General features: G+C 41.6%; 2 protein-coding genes across 9 annotated transcripts in view; one reads left to right on the top strand and one right to left on the bottom strand.

Moving 5' to 3' along the window:
* Positions 1-6,809, bottom strand: part of KNOP1 (lysine rich nucleolar protein 1) — a 34,490-nt gene extending 27,681 nt beyond the window's left edge. The window contains exons 1-2 of one of the 4 annotated variants that reach the window (XM_090277794.1): positions 6,479-6,803; positions 5,722-5,778 (exon numbers count right to left, since the gene is read on the bottom strand). The gene's annotated coding sequence lies outside the window, so the exon portion shown is untranslated. Of the gene's footprint in view, positions 1-5,721; positions 5,779-6,478 lie in introns of all 4 variants that reach the window. The other 3 variants (XM_090277796.1, XM_090277795.1, XM_090277793.1) reach the window with 3 other exon arrangements.
* The window catches only part of IQCK (IQ motif containing K), a 177,064-nt gene continuing 161,986 nt past the window's right edge, over positions 6,583-21,660 (top strand). For all 5 annotated transcript variants that reach the window (XM_090277802.1, XM_090277800.1, XM_090277803.1 and 2 more), the window contains exons 1-4: positions 6,583-6,797; positions 8,684-8,748; positions 10,895-11,024; positions 12,560-12,657. In XM_090277802.1, coding sequence (XP_090133928.1) covers positions 6,617-6,797; positions 8,684-8,748; positions 10,895-11,024; positions 12,560-12,657 — 474 coding nt within the window. In that variant the 5' untranslated portion in view covers positions 6,583-6,616. The remainder of the gene's footprint in view (positions 6,798-8,683; positions 8,749-10,894; positions 11,025-12,559; positions 12,658-21,660) is intronic.

Genomic DNA, 21,660 nt, shown 5'->3' with positions numbered 1-21,660 from the left:
CTCTCCAGATTCTCCATACCATTTTTCTTGTCATTAGTCACCACACATTCATTTTCCCATTATAAAATACATTTCCTCTCCACCCTGATCAATCTGTGACATTCCTGCAACTTTCTTCATAGATCTTCACTCTGGTATTTCAAATCTCAAATCTTATCGTTCCCCTCTAATTCAATTTGTACCTTTCTCCAGCCCCTTCCTTCTTTCACTTTAAATTTGAATTTTTCCCTGTATTAGCCTGATTTTCATTCCTTCTCCCTCTATCATCTCAAAATCACTTCCCTTTCCTCCAGGAATCTCTTAAAACTTCTCCTTCTTTCTTTTCTACCTCTTACACACATCCCACCTATATTAATCTTAGCTCACAGGTTACTGTTACTGCTGTGGTGACACTTTTTCTCTAATTTGGTGGCTATTTTTTTTCACTTATTTATCTTCCTTATGTGTGTGTTCTCTCACACACACTATATATATGTATTTTTCTTTACAACTTCTCTTTAAATCTACCACTACACGTTTCCCCTCTTAATTCATTCCACCTACTTCCCTCTCTTTTTAATATACAATATATATTTTACTTTCTTTCTCTCATTGCCTTGTCCCTACTCACTACTATTATTGCTCTACCCGCTCCACTCTCAAAAATTATTTTTCTTTCAGTTAGTCAACTCTTATTTGTTTCCCTTTCTTATAATAGTCTCAATCTCATTACATCCTCATTAATACTAGCTCATTAGCAGCTGACACAGTGATTGAAGGTGGGGTATATTCATGGTGTGGGATTCTTGCCTGGGCAAATGACTTTGTTTTAGCAGCAGCTCAACAACTGTTTACAAAACAAAGTGGGTGGAGTGAATCTCAGTCAGCTAGCAGGAGGGAAGGACCCACCAAAGACCAACAAAATGTCAACGAAAACCAAAATTCTACCAGAGAGCCCAAATTAAAGACATAAAGGGCATCCCTAGAGCATCAAATTCAGATCAAGGAGTCTGCACCACAGAGTCCCAGAGTACTCCTACCACAGAAAGTCACAACATGAAAGCAGAAAGTCAAAGTAGATCAATCTAAGAAGTAGAAACAAACAAGAAGAGCCATATAAAATGGGAAGACCAAGAAACAACACCCAACTGAAAGGAAAGGAGGACTTTCCAGAAGGAGGGATAGATGAAATAGAAGTAGGTAAACTATCAGACATGGAATCCAAAACAATGCTAATAAGGAAGCTCAATGAACTCAACAAACTCAGAGAAAACTACAACAAATTCCAGGGAACCTACAAAGAACTCCAGGGAAACTACAAAGAACTCCAGCGAAGCTACAAGGAACTTACTGAGACTACACCAGCATGAAAAAGGACATAGAAAACATCAATAAGAGCCAGGAAGAAATGAAGAATACAATTTCTAAACTGAAGAACACAACAGAATCAATGAAAAGCAGGCTAACTGAAGCAGATCGGATCAGTGAGCTAGAGGACAACAAAAAATTCCCAGACACTGCAACAATGAAAAAAAGACTGAAAAAGAATGAAGAGGTTTTAAGAGAGCTATAGGCCAACATGACAGGTAATAAGAACCATATCATAGGGATAGCAGAAGGAGAAAAAGAGGAGCAAGATATAGAAAACCTGATTGAAAAAGTAATGACAAAACATTTCCCGAACATAAGAGAGAAAAAGTCTCACAAGTACGGGAAGCACAGAGAGTTCCAATGAAGATGAACCCAAGGAGGCCCACTACAAGACACATCATAGTTAAAATGGCAACATTCAGAGACAAAGAGAGAATCCTAAAGGCAGCAAGAGAAAAAGAGCAAATTACATACAAGGGAGCTCCAATAAGGCTATCAGCTGATTTCTCAACAGAAACACTACAAACCAGAAGGGAATGAAAAAAAAATATTTCACGCAATGAAAAACAAAGGCCTACAACCAAGACTACTCTAACCAGCAAGGCTCTCTTTCAAAATGGAAGGTAAAATGAGGAGTTTCCAAGACAAAGACAGACTAAAAGAATACATCTCCACCAAACCAGCATTGCAAGAGATGCTAAAGGGAATGCTTTAAGAAAAGGAAGAGAGGGAGAGGAACACAGGTACAAAGGGAAAAAAATTGCAATGAATACCTATCAATAATAACCTTAAATGTAAATGGATTAAATGCTCCAATGAAAGGATGTAGGGTAGCTGAATGGATAAGAAAACAGGACCCACATAAATGCTGTCTACAAAAGACCCACCTCAGAACAAAGGACCTACACAGACTGAAACTGAAAGGATGGAAAAAATATTTCAAGCAAACGGACATAAAAAAAAAAGCAGGAGGAGCAATACTTATATCAGACAAAATAGATTTCAAAACAAAGGCCACACAAAGAGACTGAAAAGGACATTTCATAATACTTAATGAAACAATCCATCAAGAGGATATAACACTGATAAACATGTATGCACCCAACATAAGAGAACCCAAATATATAAGGAAAATCTTGGAAGACTGCAAGAAGGATATCGACAGCAACACATTCATAGTAGTGGACTTCAAAACCCCACTGTCAACAATGGACAGATCTTCAAAGCAAAAAACACCAAGGATATTGACCCACTGAACAACACTCTAGATAAAATAGACTTAATTGATATGTATAGAATCCTTCACCCCAAAGAAGCAAAATATACATTTTTCTCAAGTGTGCATGGAACACTTTCAAAGACAGACCACATGGTAAGACACAAAACAAGCCTCAAAAAATTCGAGAAAACTGAAATTATATCAAGTATATTCTCAGATCACAATGTCCGAAACTGGAAACCAACCTCAAGGAAGAAAACTCAAAAGCTTCCAAATTCATGGAGAATGGATAACATGCTATTAAATTATGAATGGGTTAGCAATGGCATCAAAGAAGAAGTCAAAAGTTTCTGGAAACAAAGGATAATGAATACACCAGCCCAAAACCTATGGGACACAGCAAAGGCAGTCCTGAGAGGGAAGTTCATAGCAATACAGGCCTACCTAAAAATGATAGGAGAATCTCAAATAAAAAATCAAACCCTACAGCTACAAGAACTAGAACAACAACAAAAAACAAAGCCCAGGGCGAGTAGAAGGAAGGAAATAATCAAGATCAGGGCTGAATTAAATGACTTAGAGACTAAACAAGCAATTCAAAAGATCAATAAAAGCAGAAGCTGGTTCTCTGAAAAGATAAACAACAAGACTTTAACCAGGCTCATCAAGAAAAAAAGAGAGGACCCAAATAAACAAAATCAGAAACAAAAAAGGAGAAATCATAGCCGATACCACAGAAATACAAAGGATTGTAAGCAATTACTACGAACAACTATATGACAAGAAATTTGACAACCTGGACGAAATGGATAAATTTCTGGAAACATAAAATCTTCCTAAACTGAATCAAGAAGAAGTAGAAAGCTTGAATAGACCAAAAACAACTAGTGAAATTAAAGCAGTAATCAAAAAACTCTTGGCACACAGAAGCTCTGGATTGGATGGCTTCACAGGAGAATTTTACCAAACATTCAGGGAACAACTAACTTCTATATTTCTAAAACTACTCCAAAAAATACAAGAAGAGGGAAAAATCCCACACTCTTTGTATGACGCCAGTATTACCCTAATTCTAAAACCAGGTCAAGAAATCACAAAAAAAGAAAACTACAGGCCAATAGCACTGATGAACATAGATGCTAAAATCCTCAACAAAATATTGGCAAACCGGATCCAGCAACACATTAAAAAGATCATACACCACGATCAACTGGGATTCATCCTGGGATGCAAGGATGGTTTAATATTTGCAAATCAAGGAACGTAATACACCACATAAACAAAATAAAAGACAAAAATAACATGAGCATATCAATAGATGCAGAAAAAGCAGGTAATAAAGTACAACACCCATTTATGATGAAAAGACTCAGCAAAATGGGAATAGAGGGAGCATACCTCAACATAATAAAGGCCATTTACTAGAAACCTGCAGCCAACATCATACTCAATGGGCAAAAACTAAAAGCATTCCCCCTAAGATCTAGAACAAGACAAGGATGGCCACTCTCTCCACTCCTATTCAACATAGTCTTGCAAATTCTCGCCACAGCAATCAGACAAAAAAAAGAAAAAAAAGGCATCTAAATTTGAAAAAAAGAAGTAAAACTATCATTATCCGCAGACGACATGATCGCGTACATAGAAAACCCTTATAGACTCCACTAAAAAACTACTCGACTTAATAAGTGCATTTGGCAAAAAAGCAGGGTACAAATTCAATATTCAGAAATCGAAGGTATTTCTGTACACCAACAATAAAATATCAGAGATAGAAACTAGAAAAGAAATTCCATTTACAATAGCAACAAGACACATAAAGTACTTAGGAATAAACTTAATCAAGGAGGTAAAAGACCTGTACTCGGGAAACTACAGAACACTAAAGAAAGAAATTAAGGAAGATACAAACAAATGGAAGTTTATACTATGTTCATGGAAGGCAAGAAGCAACATCATTAAAATGTCCATACTATACATCGGTCAGGATGGCCATCATCAACATATCAAAAAACAAGTGCTGGCGAGGACGGAGAAAAGGGAACTTAGTGCACTGTTGGTGGGAATGCAGAGTAGTGCAGCCACTACAGAAAACAGTATGGAATTTCCTCAAAAAACTAAAAATAGAACTGCCTTTTGATTCAGCAATTCCATTGCTCGGATTATACCCGAAGAATCCTGAAACACCAATTCAAAAGAACCTATACGCCTCTATGTTCATAGCGATGCTATTTACAATAGCCAAGTGCTGGAAACAGTCTAAGTGCCCATCTGTAGATGAATGGATTAAAAAACTGTGGTACATTTACACAGTGGAATACTATGCATAGGAAGAAAGAAGGAACTCCTACCATTTGTGACAACATGGATGGAACTGGGAGTATTATCCTTAGCGAAATAGCTGTGCAGCGAGAGACAAATACCATATGATATCACCTAATACAGGAAACTAATGAACAACACAAATGAGCAAAATAGAACTAGAGGCTTGTAAACAAGGAGCAGACTGACAGTGACTAGGGGGGATGGGGGAAGGGGGAAGAGGGGAAAGAAGAGAAAGGTTCTAGTCAAAGAACTAGTAAAAATGACCCATGGACACGGACAACGGGGTTGAGACTGACTGTGGGCGAAGGGGTGGGTGGATTGGGTGGGGAGCAGTGAGGGGAAAAGTGGGACAACTGTAATAGAAAAACAGTAATAAAATAAAAGCAAGTACATGTGGAGGGAAAGAGATGTAATAACATAGATGATACAGGTGATAAAAGCAAGCACAGCGGTAATGTCAGAGTAATGGAGCTTTTCTAACGTAGAGTACCAGTTGTCAGGAAAGTTTCTGAAGAACAGTTTTCCACCTCTGGCAACTGCAGGATGTTGGCACTAATCCCTGAGACAAAGGAATTGAAAGAGAGTAGTGGGCGCTGGAGGCATGATGGTTTTAACAGATGCCAAGTGGAGATGTTCCAAGGTAAGTGGATATACAGGTCTGAGGCTTTGGGATGATGAGGCTGACATGGGTAACACAAACTTTGGAATATATGGATGGTAATTAAGCATTGAACAGAAGGAGACTGATACAGAACCTTAAAAAGCAGACATTTAAGTGGGTGGGCAGAGAAAGAGGGGATGGCAGAGGAGAGGGAGAAGGTTCAAACCTGGAGAGGGTGGAGTCAAGGGAGCACAGAGTGCCTCAGATGGAGTGGTCAACAGATCTGATAAAAACAAAGAAGCCAAAAACAAAAATAAAAATAAGCCAGGGAGAGACTGCTGTCAACTTAATCCCCTTCTCTCCTCATTTCTGCTATTCAGAACACTGTAGCATCTTCTTTAGCAATGAAGAACCTGTTCTATCCTGCGACCCTAAATGTATTCACTCCTTCAAGAAGAGGAAATGAATCTAAATTCTCGCAGCAGTCTCACGAGGACTGGGGTGACTACCCCCCATCTCAGAGCCTTGCAAATTGAGGCCTGGAAACTTTAATTCACTTGCACTGGGTCCCAATGCCGGCAAGTGCCAAAAAAAAAAAAAAAAAAAAGGTTGGAACGCAGGCCGCAGGGTTTTGAGCCTGGGTTCTGCACAAGAGCACCAAGGCCCCACTCCCACCGCAGTATCCCCGTCAGGAAGCAAGGGACCCAGAAGGCGCAAATGGTCCCTCAAAGGCTCCGCCGCGCCAAAGCTTCCACACAAACAGACCGGGAAGAATGCAGCTGCGGGCCCGGCTACAAGGGGGAAACTTTCTGGATTCGGCGGCCTCAGGCCCAGGCGAGCGCACCCCGGACACTGGGGAGGAGGGAGCAGCGTGAACATGGGGGTGCAGGTCGTCCGCTTTTCCTTCCGTTCGCTGCCTAAGCCCCCAAGCCCCATCTCCAGACCCCTTCCCACCCCGCAGGCCTCACGTCCTCCGCTCTCACCCGCAGGCCAAACTTCTCCCACTTCACGCTCCGGAGTAACCCGGATGTCAACTTCCAGAGGCCTTCCCGCCGCCCGAATATTCCCGCTTCTTCCGGGTCGCGGCCGGCGGGGACCGCGGTTGCCGTGGAAACTGTACCATGGCGGCGCTGCGGCGGGTAGGTAGCCGCTCCGCGCCACACGAATCCGACTCCTTAGAATCGTCTGTCACCACTAGGATACCAGCGCCCACGGTGTCCTGCACGTCCCCCGAGTTGCCCCCCTCTCCAGGGAAGGTTGCAGAACTGTCCGGCGAGAACCTGTGGGAGCAGATCTGCGAGGGTAGGCGCCCGGGCAAGCCGAGAGGGGCGGGACTCCGGCGGCACCACGGGGGCCGCGTAATGAGTCGCTTTGTGTGCGTCAGTGACTGTAGCCCCTGAGGACGGCGGAGCTCCCCATTTTACGCCAGTGAAAAAGGCTCCCAGAGGCCTGCCCGAGTCACCCAGCGCGGCCTCGCAGCCTCCAACCTTCACACGTAGTCAGGTGGCTAGTACCGGGCCGGCTGGGGAAAGCGGAATAAAAGGGGACCAGGTGTTGGGGACCACGGGCGCTCATACCTCATCTAGTGAACGGGAAATAATCGCTGGGGAGTAGTGGGGAGCTTGTTTAAAATGTTGATTCCCCCGGACTCGTCCACAGAGCTCCTAAAGGGGAGCTAGGAATCTGCACTTTCAATGATCACACTGGGAATTCTGATGTTGATAATCTATGGTCCGCATGTTGAGCAAGTATGGTCTAGACAGATTTGGGTGTTAATCTGTCTCTACTAACCTTCCCTTAAGATCCTCAAATGGATCCTCACCTTCTTTTGTGGCCCCACACATACATTCCCTTGGTCATCAGGCCCTGTAAAAATTTTTCTACACACGTTGGGCAAGTTAATTAACTTGTTATCCTCTCTGTAAAGGGTGAATAATGATGGCACCTATTTTATGGTGTTAGGAAGATGCACCCTAATGGTCACAGAAAGTACTTAGCAAACTGCCCGATTTACAGCAAAACCTAAATAACTGTTAGTTCTTAAGTAATACAAGCCTGGCATACTTGTCTGTAACCTGATACCTAGGAATTTTTAAAATATATTTGTTTAGAAATGTTCCACTATCTGATAAGAAACTAGCTAATGAAATAAAACATGTCCAGTACAACTGTATTCCATCAATACCCTCTTGCCCAGAAACTCTTTTCCCTCATCAATGCAAAGTGACTATGCATTTGCCTTTAAGACATTGACCTTTCCAGAAATATTTTAATCAGTTTTTCCTTTAGGGGGTGTAACTAATATGGCTAATAAGCATTTTCTGTCTCTCTCTCAGCAATAGTTGTTAGCCTGAAGAATTTGTGTGGAATGTTCTTTGCATTAAGCTCTTCAACAAATTGACTATGATTAGTCTTGAAACCTGGCAATCATTACACCACCTCACTGCGTATTACAATCACCTGGAGAACTTTAAAACTACTGATTCCCAGGCTGTTGCCTCAGACCTATCGAATCAAATGTCTTGGTTTGGGCCAAGACATGGGTAGGTTCATAAAACTCGCAGGTGACTCTACTGTGCAGCCAGGATAGGAAACTACAGGAGCTTCCAGCAGGACTTCTCCAACTTTAATGTGAATACAAATACAAGTCACCTGTTGATTTAGGTTCTGCAGGTCTGGGGCAGGGCCTGAGATGGTGGATTTCTAACTCCCCAGGGATGATAATGCCGATGGTTCTGGTGCCATACTTTGAGTAGCAAGGATTTATGGGCTTGCTTTTCCAGTCATGTACCAGGGACTGCCTGAGATGCCTCATCTTCCCTCTGTCTCTAATTCTACCCTGCTGCCATCATGTTTTCTTTCTTTTCTCTCCCCTCTCCTCCCTGTATGCTATATTCTTCCCTTAAACATTCTCATTCTCTTGTAGGGGGCAAAATTTAAACTTGTACTCTCTTGACGAAAGTCAAACTCATATATAAAGCCTGGACTCTTAACACAAGTGAGCAATTATCTCTTATTCATTGTAAATAAGGTAGTTCACATTAATTATTAACCCGTAATGGCCAGTTGTTTTTCATTTCTATAGACCACCAACCAAAATAAAATATGAGTGTTTAGAGGGAAGAAAATAGTATCATAATCTGCAATGAAGTCTGGAATTGAGGATTTTTTTCACCCTTCCCTTTTAGAGTATGAAGCTGAGCACCCTACCTTTCCAGAGGAATACAAAATCAAACCAGAAACTGTGATTACTGTGAGTATTGCTGCACCTCAACCTAAATTAAAAGCTTTTAAATAAGAAGAGCACTGATAGCTGGTGAACATCACACAGGGTGATGAATTAGGAAAGGCACTGGAACTAGAACCAGAAACGTGGGGCCAGTCCTATATCTATTATTCACAGTGTGATTTAAAGGACATCTCATAACCTTTTTAAGCCTTAGTTTCCATATCTGTTAAATGGATCAGATAGTCTTTGACTAATTCACAGTGCCCTTGTGGGGCTCAAATGAGATCCCAGGTGATCTCATTTGATCCTTGGGAACAGTTACAGATGGAGCAGGTTTCCCCTGCATGCCCAAATGGGCAAGAAGAAAGCTATACTAAGGAAAGAGGTCCAAGAACAGGGCAGTCAGGAAAAGATGTCCTCAGGCAGTCTACTTGGAGTAAAATAAGAACTTAATGGAGTTTAAAATAAAGCAGACTGAGAGATGAAGGGACTTTAACAGGGTCACAGGGGTGGGACCAAACCTAAGACTAGCTTTCCAGTATGTAACTGCAGCGCTACTGTTAGAGAATCTTGTGTCTAAGAACTGTTTTGGCCTATATTGTTCTTTTTTTCATAGTATCCTGTTCTAGCTTTATGGATGCAATATTTTCTCAAATTTCTCTGCAGCTACTAATCATAGTTCCCTTCCCTGAATTATTTGTGCTTTTTCTAGGATCAGTTCTTTGTAGATCTTGATCTTTGTTATTTATGCTGTTGATGCTCTTTATCTGTATAGGAAGCTTTGACATTCAAAATCTAAAATGGGTGTTTGAGTGGATTTTTTTACATAGCTGGTGTAGTTTTCTTCTACTGTTGTACATAGGGTTTGTTTTCTGGTTGGATCTATTCTATGAGTGACTAACTACTGGAAGATTTTTCTTCAGGGTTCGCAAGCAGGGAGCCTCCAAATCAATGGTGGGTTTTGTTTTTTTCTTTTGACCGCCAGTATGGCACCCTGAGTAGTTATACTCCTTCCTATGGTGGAGGTGCCACACACACCCTAGGCTCGGTTGGAAGTTGCTCTGTCCAGCAGAGGCTTCATGACCACGGCGGAACAAACTTTTACCCAGGACACTTTATTATGTCTGGGGGAAGGAAGATGACTGCATCTCTAGTGGAGACCAGCAGCCAAACCTTCATCCCTCATGTCTTTTATTGAGGAGGATACATACGAGAGATATAAGGCTAAAATTCATAAATTGTCTATTGTATTCAGGCGTTTGACAGTAACAGATAACATACACTAATTCAGGAATCACACTGATTAGAGCCAAGGTCTATAAAACATTCGGACCAGGTGCAGGGTTCCATATACTCCCTGCTAAAGATAGCTTACACTACATTGCTGATAAGGAAAGCAGAGCAAGTTCTAAAGCACAATGAGCTTAATAAGCGCTCTTTGATCTAATTCCCATGGCAACCCTCTGAGTCGTTGACAGTTATGTTCCGCACACAGCCTTATGTTGAGACTTAGAGACAAGCGAGGCCAGGACGCTGGTGGCTCGTCATGCTCAGGCCAGGGCTGCAATTCCTTAAACCGCGAGGAGTGGTTGCCCACACCTTCCAAGGCTATTTGTTTAATTTGTTTACAGAAGAGTCATTGGAAAGGAGAACTGGATAGAAAGCACTGCTGTGAGCATAGCTTTATGTATATTGAAGGGAGCGGGAGCAAGGGGAGGGGAAATGTGGGCAGCAGGCCAGTGGAGGAGCCCCCAGCCAGATTTTCACTTAATCTCTCTTGTTTATCTTCTCTTTTCATTCTCACCTTCTGAGGAATTGAACCTCTGAGCATTGAAGCCCTTTGGAATTCTGGTGGGAAGATGGACTCCCATCCTTTGGGGTAGTTTCCTACTGTGGATTCTAGGCTGCCACTTCCCCTCTCTCTTACCTGGTGACGAGCTCATCCCTGTTTCTTTTGGAAATGATTGCAAATCCCTCCACTGATGGTCCTCGTATTCTCTCTATTAGGAATTTATGTGTCACAGGAGGGAAGAGAGACAGACTTGTGCTCAATATGCCCCCATGAATCTAAAGTCTGATGCAGAATTTTATTCCTGTTTTAGGTTATAAAAGAGAATGCAATTATTTAAACTATTTATAGGAATTTATTCTTTAACCCGCCTCCTACCAGGTTTCACCAATGGAAGAAACAGTTTTTCATGGCTTCAACACAGAACACCTTTATTCAGTTCCTCATCTGACCTTGAATTCACATATAACCTGCACTCAAGTTAAATTGGAAACAGTTGATCCAAAAACATGTAAGTAAGGAAGTTTTTGTCTTTCATAGTTTGGGGCTTGTAACATTGCAAAACCATAGGGTAGGGGTTGGGGTGGACAGACAGATCTCAAGGAGACCACATAATGTGTTCTTGTTTTAATTTTAATTTTTTAAAAAAGTAGCCTTTATTCCATTGATTTATCTTTAAGGTTGAAGTATAATAATAACAGTAAATAACATGCATACTTTGATTCTGCATTAAATACAAAGCGGCAAAAATGTAAAAAGTAGAAGAAAATACAATGCTTGCCCTGCTTTGTGTGTTGAAGCCAGAGATGTAGGCTTCATAAGCCTTCCTGCCTAAGCCTCAGTTCCTCTAGTCCTCCCTAGTGCCAGGGCCTCTCCTACTGGTTTGTTCTCTTCTCTCTGCTACTGTGGTTTGGGCCTTGGCAACCAGTGATATCATTACTATGGCCACGAGACTCTGTCCCTTGTACCCCCATCCTGTTCCTCTCTGAATTCAGTTCCTACCCTACTCCCCTTGCTCATTTCCCTTCAGCCACACTGGCTTTGCTGTGCCTGTGGCCCCATAGCACCAAGCCTATATCCTCACTGGACTACAGAGGTGCAGATATAATTTAAGTTTCTTTAGTAATACAGCACAGCCAAACTCAGCAGTCTCAAGTGACATGTTATTTTGTGAACCGTATTTTTTTTTTTTTGGTTCAGAAGCAAATGTTTCTCCCAGATTACCTTGGCCATTTGAACCCTAAGAGAGAGACAGTACTAAGAAGGGCTTCTGGTGGCTAACTGGGCTCAAATTTTAAAAAACGGAGCCTAGCAGCCACTTCTATACAGAGGCCTCTCATGCAAACTATACTTCAGGGAGAAGTCTGCACTGAACTGCCTGCCTCTGCATTGAACTACCTGCCTGCACCTCATTGTGTTTCTGTCATCTAAGCCAGCCCTTATAAAGGAGTTCCTGGAATCCTATTTCAGCCTATTGGCTTTTCCCATCCAATAGGAGCTGTGCAGCTATATTCTCCCTCCCCCCCCACCCCACCCCTGATCAACATCTTCACCAGCCCAAGTGGATTCATTCTGAGAAATCAGGACAGTGCCTTTTGGACCAATCAAACAGCAAGAATTTGGAGTTCTCGTTTGCATAAGTACAGACCAGTCAGGGACCAGGGTCCAGGACTTCTGTTTATATAAGTACCTCTGGTTCTGAGAGCACACTTTCCCTTTCCACAGAAGACTGAAGAATGAGTTTCCCCAGCTGAAATGAAACACCGAAGATGTCTTACCAGAGCAGAGTGGGGCAAATCAGTGCAGCACAAATTAAAATGACACCGAGCAGAGCAGAAAAGTTGTCTAGCTAGAGAGGGGCCTAGCCCCAGTGCAGCCTCACAGCATGCTGTTTTCACAGTTGAGCTCTTTTGCACTGAATAAAGTTTCTTTCTTCACAGCACCCCAAATTGGGAATTTCTGTTGATGTTGAATTGGTGCCAAAGACTTGACCTTCTACTGATAGCCATTTGGGATTTTCAGTGGGAATCTTTTTGTTTGTTTTAGGTTCCCCCAAAGAATATTTGGAAACATTCATCTTTCCAATTCTGCTTCCTGGAATAGCTAGCTTGCTTCACCAAGCAAAGAAAGAAAAATGTTTTGAGGTCAGTGGTTATATTTCTTCTAAATGCTAAATGATTCATTTTTATCAAGTGGCAGATAATTATCTCAGTACCATCAAGTCGTTGTTCTCATTTTGAGAGAGGAAGCCTGTGTTTCGGGCCACTTACTGAGCTCCAGCCAGGGCACATAGTTGTACACACACGTGCACTGCCATCTTGTCTGACCACTTGGGTTCCACAAGGTTATCTGCCAGCTTTCTTGGGCTTGCTCCTCCTGTTTGTTACATGTTCAGATTAAAGTGCCCCTTTTTATCCCACTCTGGATTGATCTGCCCACCTCTGGCCTCTTCCTGCTCCTCTTAATGACAAATGCCATGCATGTAACTTGCTTCAGGGAGGCATGCACACACTGAGTGCTCACTACATACTGGTCATTATCACACTGTAGCCAGTCATCTGTGTGAATCGTGTTTTGATCCTGGCATAGCCCCATATAAATGCTCTTTGAGGCTTCCTCTTTTCTATAGTTGACAGGATACTTTGGATATGTTCCCTGAACAGTTTTGAATACTAAAATTTTGGGTGGCCCACATGAAAAGAATAAAATAGCAACAACATTTAATATTGACCAATCACTTTCCTAAGTGCCCTATCAGCCATTATTTCATTTATCCCTCATAACAGCCCTATGAAGTTCCTTCTGTTGTTTTCATCTGTGTTTTGCAGATGAGAAAAGAGAGGTTCAGAAAGGTAATCAAAGGAGACTAGCAGAGCTACAATTTGAATCCAGATTAAATGATTCAAAATGATACTAAAAAATGGCAGTAACTACAGTGCAAATCCCAATCAGTTTGACATGCGCTAGGGTCTTTAAAGCATTCAGTTAATGGTGTCAGCCACTTAGTTACCCTTCAGCACAGGATCTCTGAGAACTGGATGCTGCCCTGATGGTACTTTTATATACTGAGGAGACAATGCTTTTATATTTATTTAAAAGAAATGCTTGGTTTTGAGACTCAGGTCAATTCAAAGGGAACCACAATCCTGCTTCATTCTCCTGACTTACTGATGCAGACCCATTGTCCTTATTGAACTAGGAAAGACCACAATAATCAGATCCCCACTTTCATTAACAGCAGAGTATGCTCTGCTGGAGGGGACTATAAACAGAAAAAGCTGGTACAATAAATGTCAGTGATTCAGGTACCGACTGCTCTCCTTTCACCTGTGATTTGACTACTGCTGTGATAATAGGAATAGTCTGAGTGGTCAGAGAAAGTGTCTCATTGATTAGTTGCCCACTGAGTGTTGACACTGATCAAATCATCTCATTTGCCCCCTGCGACAGCCGTTTAAGCCAGATTCCATCTTAGATCAACCCCCTTTTATGGAGGAGGGCTGGAACTCAGAAAAGTTGAACATTACCTATGATCAGCCAGTTAGTGAGCCAGGAAGTACATCTTCAACCAAGGCCTAGAGCCTGGTCTTCCATCTCTCCGGCAAAAAACGGGTATTAGAGGCTGTCCTCTAAATAAGTACAGAAAATACTGATTTTTTTTCTCATTCATAGCTATTTTCTGGAGCACAGATTGCAACTTGCCTTAGGTTATAATATCGAAGCTACTTTTAAATCTTCTGTATTTTTCAATTGTTCATTTGGCTTTCCCTGACAAATTAATTCTTGTCCCTTACTCATAATTAACCTTCCTCACCCATGTAGTGTTAAACAGGTGCTAGGAGTGGCCAGGTGAGGTGGTAGTGAGGCTTGAGGCCAGAGAGCAGAGCCCTCAGCCTGGCTTGACATTGTCAGGTGGCCTTGTCTCTGGCTTTAGGACCTGCTGTTAAATAAGGGAGACCTCACAAGTCACATTTCAGGGCTCTTCCATTTTAATCTTGCTGTTGGCCAAAGTATAATCAATGTACTGTTCCTTTTATTGGACTGCACAAAGAATGGAATATAATGATTAAAGAATGAAATGAGAACAATGGAATAGCCTTTGTTTGAATATGTGTAAAAAAGAGATGGCAGAGGAGTGAGGGGAGGCTGCACTGTCAGGCTCCCGAGACCCGTCTGTAGTTAGGACTAATTGCAGACAGATCATCTCAGTGAGCAGCTGGACACTGGCAGGAGTCGAGCCTTGGCACTGGTGGATTAGAGAAAAACCATCTGGGAACAACCTGTTTAGTGAAGATAATGAAAGAAGAAAAAGGGACAAAACAGGATTCCTGACTGGGGTGGCTGCCCGAGCCGTGGCTGAAAGGACACAAAGGCTTTTTGGCGACCACAGGCTTCCCCAGAGGGAAGTCAGGAGGAAAGCGGATCTCTGCCAGCTGGCAGAGACAGGACTCGACCAGGTGGCATAGGCGCTGAAAGACGGGAGACAGCGTGCTGCTGAGCAAGTGAAATCGTAATTTTTTTCTTTATATTTTTCTCTTGTGAACTACAGAGAGGGGGGGAAAGTTTGGGGGTGAAAGTACATTCTTGAGGAGCACAGGCGCAGAGGTGCTCACGCTCACTCCCCAACCCTCCCCTTGGGTCACGGGCACGCATAGGGAAGTGCCATCATTCACTGGCCCAGGTGCGCAGGGCCGAGAGTCCAGGGGCCCCTCGGTCACACCCCAACAGGCATAAGATCAGTGCCCAAACGGGCGCAGGGAGGGACCTCTGGGTACACAGAAGACTGTGCGCAGTTGCCGCTGGCCAGCTCCAGTGGGAGCTAGGCCCGAGTGCCAGGCCAGAACACAGAGCATTCTCTCGGGCTCGGCGCGTACCTGCCCAGGCGGGTGCAGGAACGGTGGGCGGCTGTGGCGCCGGAACAGCAGGCAGCAGCGACTCACAGACACCTGGAGCGCTGCGCTGAGGCTAGGTGCCCAGCTGCCCTGGACGAACAGGGGCGCGCGAGGAACAGCAGGCATCAGCGACTCACAGACACTTACCTGGAGCGCTGCGCTGAGGCTAGATCCCTGGCTGCCTTGGGCGAGCAGGGGTGCACAAGTGCCAAAATAATTCTCCGACATCAATAGGCACCAATTGCTCACTTCCACTATAAACGAGTGTCTGGGGCCCAGCACTGGCAGGCAAGAGACCATCTCCTGGAGCACAGTGGGGCAGACCTGAGGATAACTCCCTGGCCACCTTGGGAAACTCCCGGAGCGCTGCGCGACAGGCCAGAGGCGGGCTCTTGGGCCACCTTACCAGCTCACAGGCGTGCCAGCAAAGACACCTTGGCTAGCTCCTACAGACACTGAAGGAACGCACAGTGCGGGGGCCACTGCTGCAAAGAACAGGAACCTCTGACCCACCTCATTAGACCAACTGTGGATACAGAAAAACAAGACAACACACAAAGGCTGAACTGACATCTCCACAAAAGAATTCAAGATAAAGTGGATGGAGTGACTCTTAATCAACTAGCCAGAACAAAGATCCTAACAAAAAGCATCTGAAATATAACCAGACAGCATAAACAAACGATATAAAAGATACCCCAAGAACATCAGGCTCAGGAGATCAAAGAGACTGCACCACTGAAACCCCCAGATCTACCATAAAGAATCTCATACCACAAAGGTGGGAAGGCAGAGCAGAAAAATCCAAATAACAAAAACAAACAGGAAGAATCTAACATGGTAAGACGCAGAAACAACCTCTCAATGAAAAGAAAAGAGGAATCCCCAGAAAGAGAGGTAGATGGAATAGAAATAGCCCAAATGTCAGACATGGAATTCAAAACTATGGTGGTGAAGAAGCTCAATATGCTCGAAAACCTCAAAAACAACTTCCAAGGAAGTTACCAACAGCTCCAAGAAAATTACAGGGAACTTGCAGAGAACTACACCAGCATAAAAAAAGACATAGAAACTATCAACAAGAACCAGGAAGAAGTGAAGAATGCAATCTCTGAACTGAAAAACACAGTAGAATCAGTCAAAAGCAGACTAAATGAAGCAGAGGATCGGATTATTGAGTTAGAGGATAATGTAGGAAATAACTCTCAAACGATACAGCAAAATGAAAAAAAGATTGAAAAAATATGAAGAAGATGTAAGGGAATTACAGGATAGCATTAGAAAAAAATAATATCAGGATCATCAGAATAAGAGAGGGAGAAGAAAAGGAGCATGGAATAGAAAAACTGATAGGAGAAATAGTGACAGAAAATTTTCAGAACCTGATGAAAGAAAAAGTTATGCAAGTCCAAGAAGCACTGAGAGTTCCAATAAAGAGGAACCCCCCAACAACCCACTCCAAGGCACATCATAGTTAAAATGGCAACATTCCAAGACAAAGAGAGAATCCTAAAAGCAGCAAGAGAAAAACAGCAAATAACTTACAAGGGAGCTCCAATAAGGCTATCGACCGATTTCTGAACAGAAACATTACAAGCCAGAAGGGAATGGTCAAAAATATTTCAAGCAATGAAAAACAAAGGCCTACAACCAAGAATACTCTACCCAGCAAGGCTCTCATTCAAAATAGAAGGTGAAATAAGGAGTTTCTCAGACGAAGGAAGACTAAAAGAATACATCTCCACCAAACCAGCATTGCAAGACATGCTAAAGGGAATGTCCTAAGAAAAAGGAAGAGAAAAAAAAAAAAAGGAGAGGAACAGAGGTACAAAGGGAAATGAATAAATACATGTCAATAATAACCTTAAATGTAAATGGATTAAATGCTCCAATTAAGACACAGGGTAACGGAATGGATAAGAAAACAGGATCCACATATTTGCTGTCTACAAGAAACACACCTCAAAACAAAAGATTTACATAGACTGAAAGTAAAGGGATACAAAAAGATATTCCAAGCAAATGGACCTGAAAAAAAAGCTGGGGTAGCAGTCCTCATATCAGACAAAACGGATTTCGAAGCAAGGGAAATAAAAAGAGACAGAAGGACATTTCATAATACTTAAAGGAACAATCCATCAAGAAGATATAACACTGATAAACATATATGCACTCAACATAGGAGCACCTAAATACATAAAGCAAATACTAGAAGACCACAAGAAGGATATTAACAACAACACACTTATAGTAGGGTACTTCAACACACCATTATCAACAATAGACAGATCATCCAAGCAAAGAAACACCAAAGATATACAGGCATTGAACAACACACTAAACCACATGGACTTAACTGATATATATAGAACTTTTCACCCCAAAGAAGCAAAATACACATTCTTTTCAAAGGCACATGGGACATTTTCAAAGATAGATCACATAATAGGACACAAAACAAGCCTCAACAAATTCAAAAAAATTGAAATCATATCAAGCATCTTTTCAGACCACAATGCCTTGAAACTAAAAATCAACCTCAGGGAAAAAAATCAAAGACACCCAAACTCATGGAGAATGAATAACACGCTATTAAATAATGAATGGGTTAACAATGACATCAAAGAAGAAATCAAGAAATTTCTAGAAACTAATGACAATGAACACACAACAGCCCAAAACCTATGGACACAGCAAAAGCAGTCCTAAGAGGGAAGTTCATAGCAATACAGGCATATCTGAAAAGACTAGAAGAATCTCAAATAAAAAATCTAACCCTAAAGCTACAAGAACTAGAACAACAACAACAAACAAAGCCTAGGGCAAAAAGAAGAAAGGAAATCATCAAGATCAAAGCAGAATTAAACGACATAGAAACTAAACAAACAATCCAAAAAATCAACAAAACTAGGAGCTTGTTCTTTGAAAAAATAAACAAAATCGACAAGCCTCTAGCCAGGCTCATCGAGAAAAAAAGAGAGAAAACCCAAATAAACAAAATCAGAAATGAAAGAGGAGAAATCACGACTGATACCTCAGAAATACAAACAATTATAAGAAATTACTACAAACAACTATATGGCAAGAAATTTGACAACCTAGTAGAAATGGACAGATTTCTAGAAACATATAACCTTCCAAAACTGAATCAAGAAGAAGTAGAAAGTCTCAACAGACCAATAACAAAGAAGGAAATTGAAACAGTAATCAAAAATCTCCTTGCACACAAAAGCCCTGGACTGGATGGCTTCACAGGCAAGTTTTACAAAACATTTAGGGAAGAGCTAACTCCTACCCTCCTCAAACTATTCCAAAAAATCCAAGAAGAGGGAAGACTCCCAAACACTTTCTATGAAGCCAGTATTACCCTAATCCCAAAACCAGGTCAAGACACAGCAAAGAAAGGAAACTACAGGCCAATATCACTGATGAACATAGACGCTAAAATCCTCAATAAAATTTTGGCAAACAGGATCTAGCAATACATCAAAAAGATCATACACCACAATCAAGTGGGATTCATCCCAGGGATGCGAGGATGGTTTAATATTCGCAAATCAATAAATATAATACATCACCTAAACAAAATGAAAGACAAAAATCACATGATCATATATCTATAGATGCAGAAAAAGCATTTGATAAAGTACAACACCCATTTATGATGAAAACACTCAGCAAAATGGGAATAGAGGGAGCATACCTTAACATAATTAAGGCTATATATGAGAAGTCTGAGGCCAACATCATACTCAAATGGACAAAAACTGAAAGCATTCCCCCTGAAATCAGGAACTAGACAAGGCTGTCCACTCTCCCCACTCCTATTCAACATAGTGTTGGAAGTCCTAGCCACAGCAATCAGACAAGACAAAGAAATAAAAGGCATCCAAATTGGGAAAGAAGAAGTAAAACTATCACTATTTGCAGACGACATGATAGTATACCTAAAAAACCCTATAAACTCCACTAAAAGACTACTCGATATAATAAGTGAATATGGCAAAATAGCAGGGTACAAAATAAATATACAGCTATCTAAGACTTTTCTGTACACCAACGATAAAATATCAGAGACAGAGGCAAAAAAGAAAATACCATTTACTATAGCAACAGGAAAAATAAAGAACCTAGGAATAAACTTAACCAAAGAGATAAAAGACCTGTACACTGGAAATTATGCAGCATTGAAGAAAGAAATTAAGGAAGATACAAATAAATGGAGGCAAATACCATGTTCTTGGATGGGAAGAATCAACGTCATTAAAATGGCAATACTACCCAAAGCAATTTACAGATTCAATGCAATCCCTATTAAAATACCAATGACTTATTTCACTGACCTAGAAGAAATCCTCCAAAAATTCATATGGAACCAAAAAAGACCCTGAATAGCAAAAGCAATCTTGAAACAGAAGAACACAACAGGAGGAATCACGATACCAGACATCAAACAATACTACAAAGCCACTGTGATCAAAACAGTCTGGTACTGGCATAAGAACAGACAGATAGATCAGTGGAACAGAATTGAAAGCCCAGAAATAAACCCAGGCCTCTATGGTCAACTAATCTTTGATAAAGGAGGAAGGAACATAAAGTGGAATGAGAAGAGCCTCTTTAGCAAATGGTGCTGGGAGAACTGGACAGGGACGTGCAAAAAAATGAAACTAGACCACCAACTTACTCCACACACAAGAATAACCTCAAGATGGATTAAAGACTTAAGTGTAAGCCGTGACACCATAAAAGTCCTAGAGGAAAGCATAGGCAGGAAAATTTCAGATATCCCACGTAACAATATCTTCACGGATACGTCTCCTAAGGCAAGATAAATAAAGGAAAAAATAAACAAATGGGACTACATCAAACTAAAAAGTTTCTGCTCATCAAAAGAAAACATCAGCAAGATGAAAAGGAAACCAACCATATGGGAAAACATATTTGCCAATGATATCACAGACAGGGGACTGATCTCCAGAATATACAAAGAGCTTATACAACTCAACATCAAGAAAACAAACAACCCAATTAAAAAATGGGCAAAGGACCTGAACAAACATTTCTCTGAAGAGGACATACAGAAGGTCCATGGACACATGAAAAAATGCTCAACATATTGGCCAACAGGGAGATGAAAGTAAAAACCACAATGAGATACCACCTTACACCTGTCAGAATGGCCATCATCAACAAATCAACAAATAACAAATGCTGACGAGGATGTGGAGAAACAGGAACCCTACTGCACTGTTGGTGGGAATGCAGACTGGTGCAGCCACTATGGAAAACAGTATGGAATTTCCTCAAAAAACTAAAAATGGAACTGCCATTTGAACCAGTGATTCCACTGCTAGGATTATACCCGAAAAATCCTAAAACCCTAATTCAAAAAAACCTATGTACCCCTATGTTCATAGCAGCCCTGTTTACAATAGCTAAGTGCTGGGAACAGCCTAAGTGCCCGCCTGTAGATGAGTGGATCAAAAAACTGTGGTACATCTACACAATGGAATACTATGTAGCAGAAAGAAAGAAGGAACTCCTGCCATTTGCGACAACATGGCTGGAACTGGAGAGAATTATGGTTAGTGAAATAAGCCAGGCAAAGAAAGCAAAATACCATATGATATCACCTAATGCAGGAAACTAAAGAGCAACACAAACAAACGAACTAAACAGTCAAAGACTAGACTAGTAGTCAGTAGGGGGGAGGGGGGAGGGAGAGAAGGGGGATAAGTAAGGGAAGGGTCTAGTCAAGGAACGTATATGAATGACTCATGGACATGGACAACGGGGAGGGATATGATTGTGGGAGAAGGGATGGGCTGGGAGAGGGGAGCAATGGGGGAAAAATGGGACAACTGTAATTGAAAAACCAAAAAATAAAATTAAAAAAAAAAAGTAAAAAATATTTGAAAATAGATTAAGTTGCCCAAGTTCAGTTCCATTCAAACATTTAAAGGCCCTACTTGTGCTGATCACAGAGCTAAACCATGGGGCACAGAAAGAACAAGACATGGCCCTGTCCTCAAGGAAACATACTGGTAGTGAAGCCTTCAGTAGCTGAAGGATAACAGTGAATTAAGGTCATTTTTATTTTTCTCCCCTTTGTATCTATTCTTTTTTGCTCCTCTCAAATAAGAGTGGGTGTGGAGAAATGACTAGAGTGGATCTGGTGCTGGGAATTTAATTCTAAACCATAGGGCAGCTATATTCAACTGTGCAGCCTGTATTCAAATTTATTCAGCTGTG

The sequence above is a fragment of the Furipterus horrens genome, unplaced genomic scaffold (genome assembly GCF_987537825.1).
Source record: "Furipterus horrens unplaced genomic scaffold, mFurHor1.1.pri manual_scaffold_5, whole genome shotgun sequence".
Taxonomy (NCBI): domain Eukaryota; kingdom Metazoa; phylum Chordata; class Mammalia; order Chiroptera; family Furipteridae; genus Furipterus; species Furipterus horrens.
Note: the sequence above shows the minus strand (reverse complement) of the source record. Positions and strands in the feature narration are given on the sequence as shown.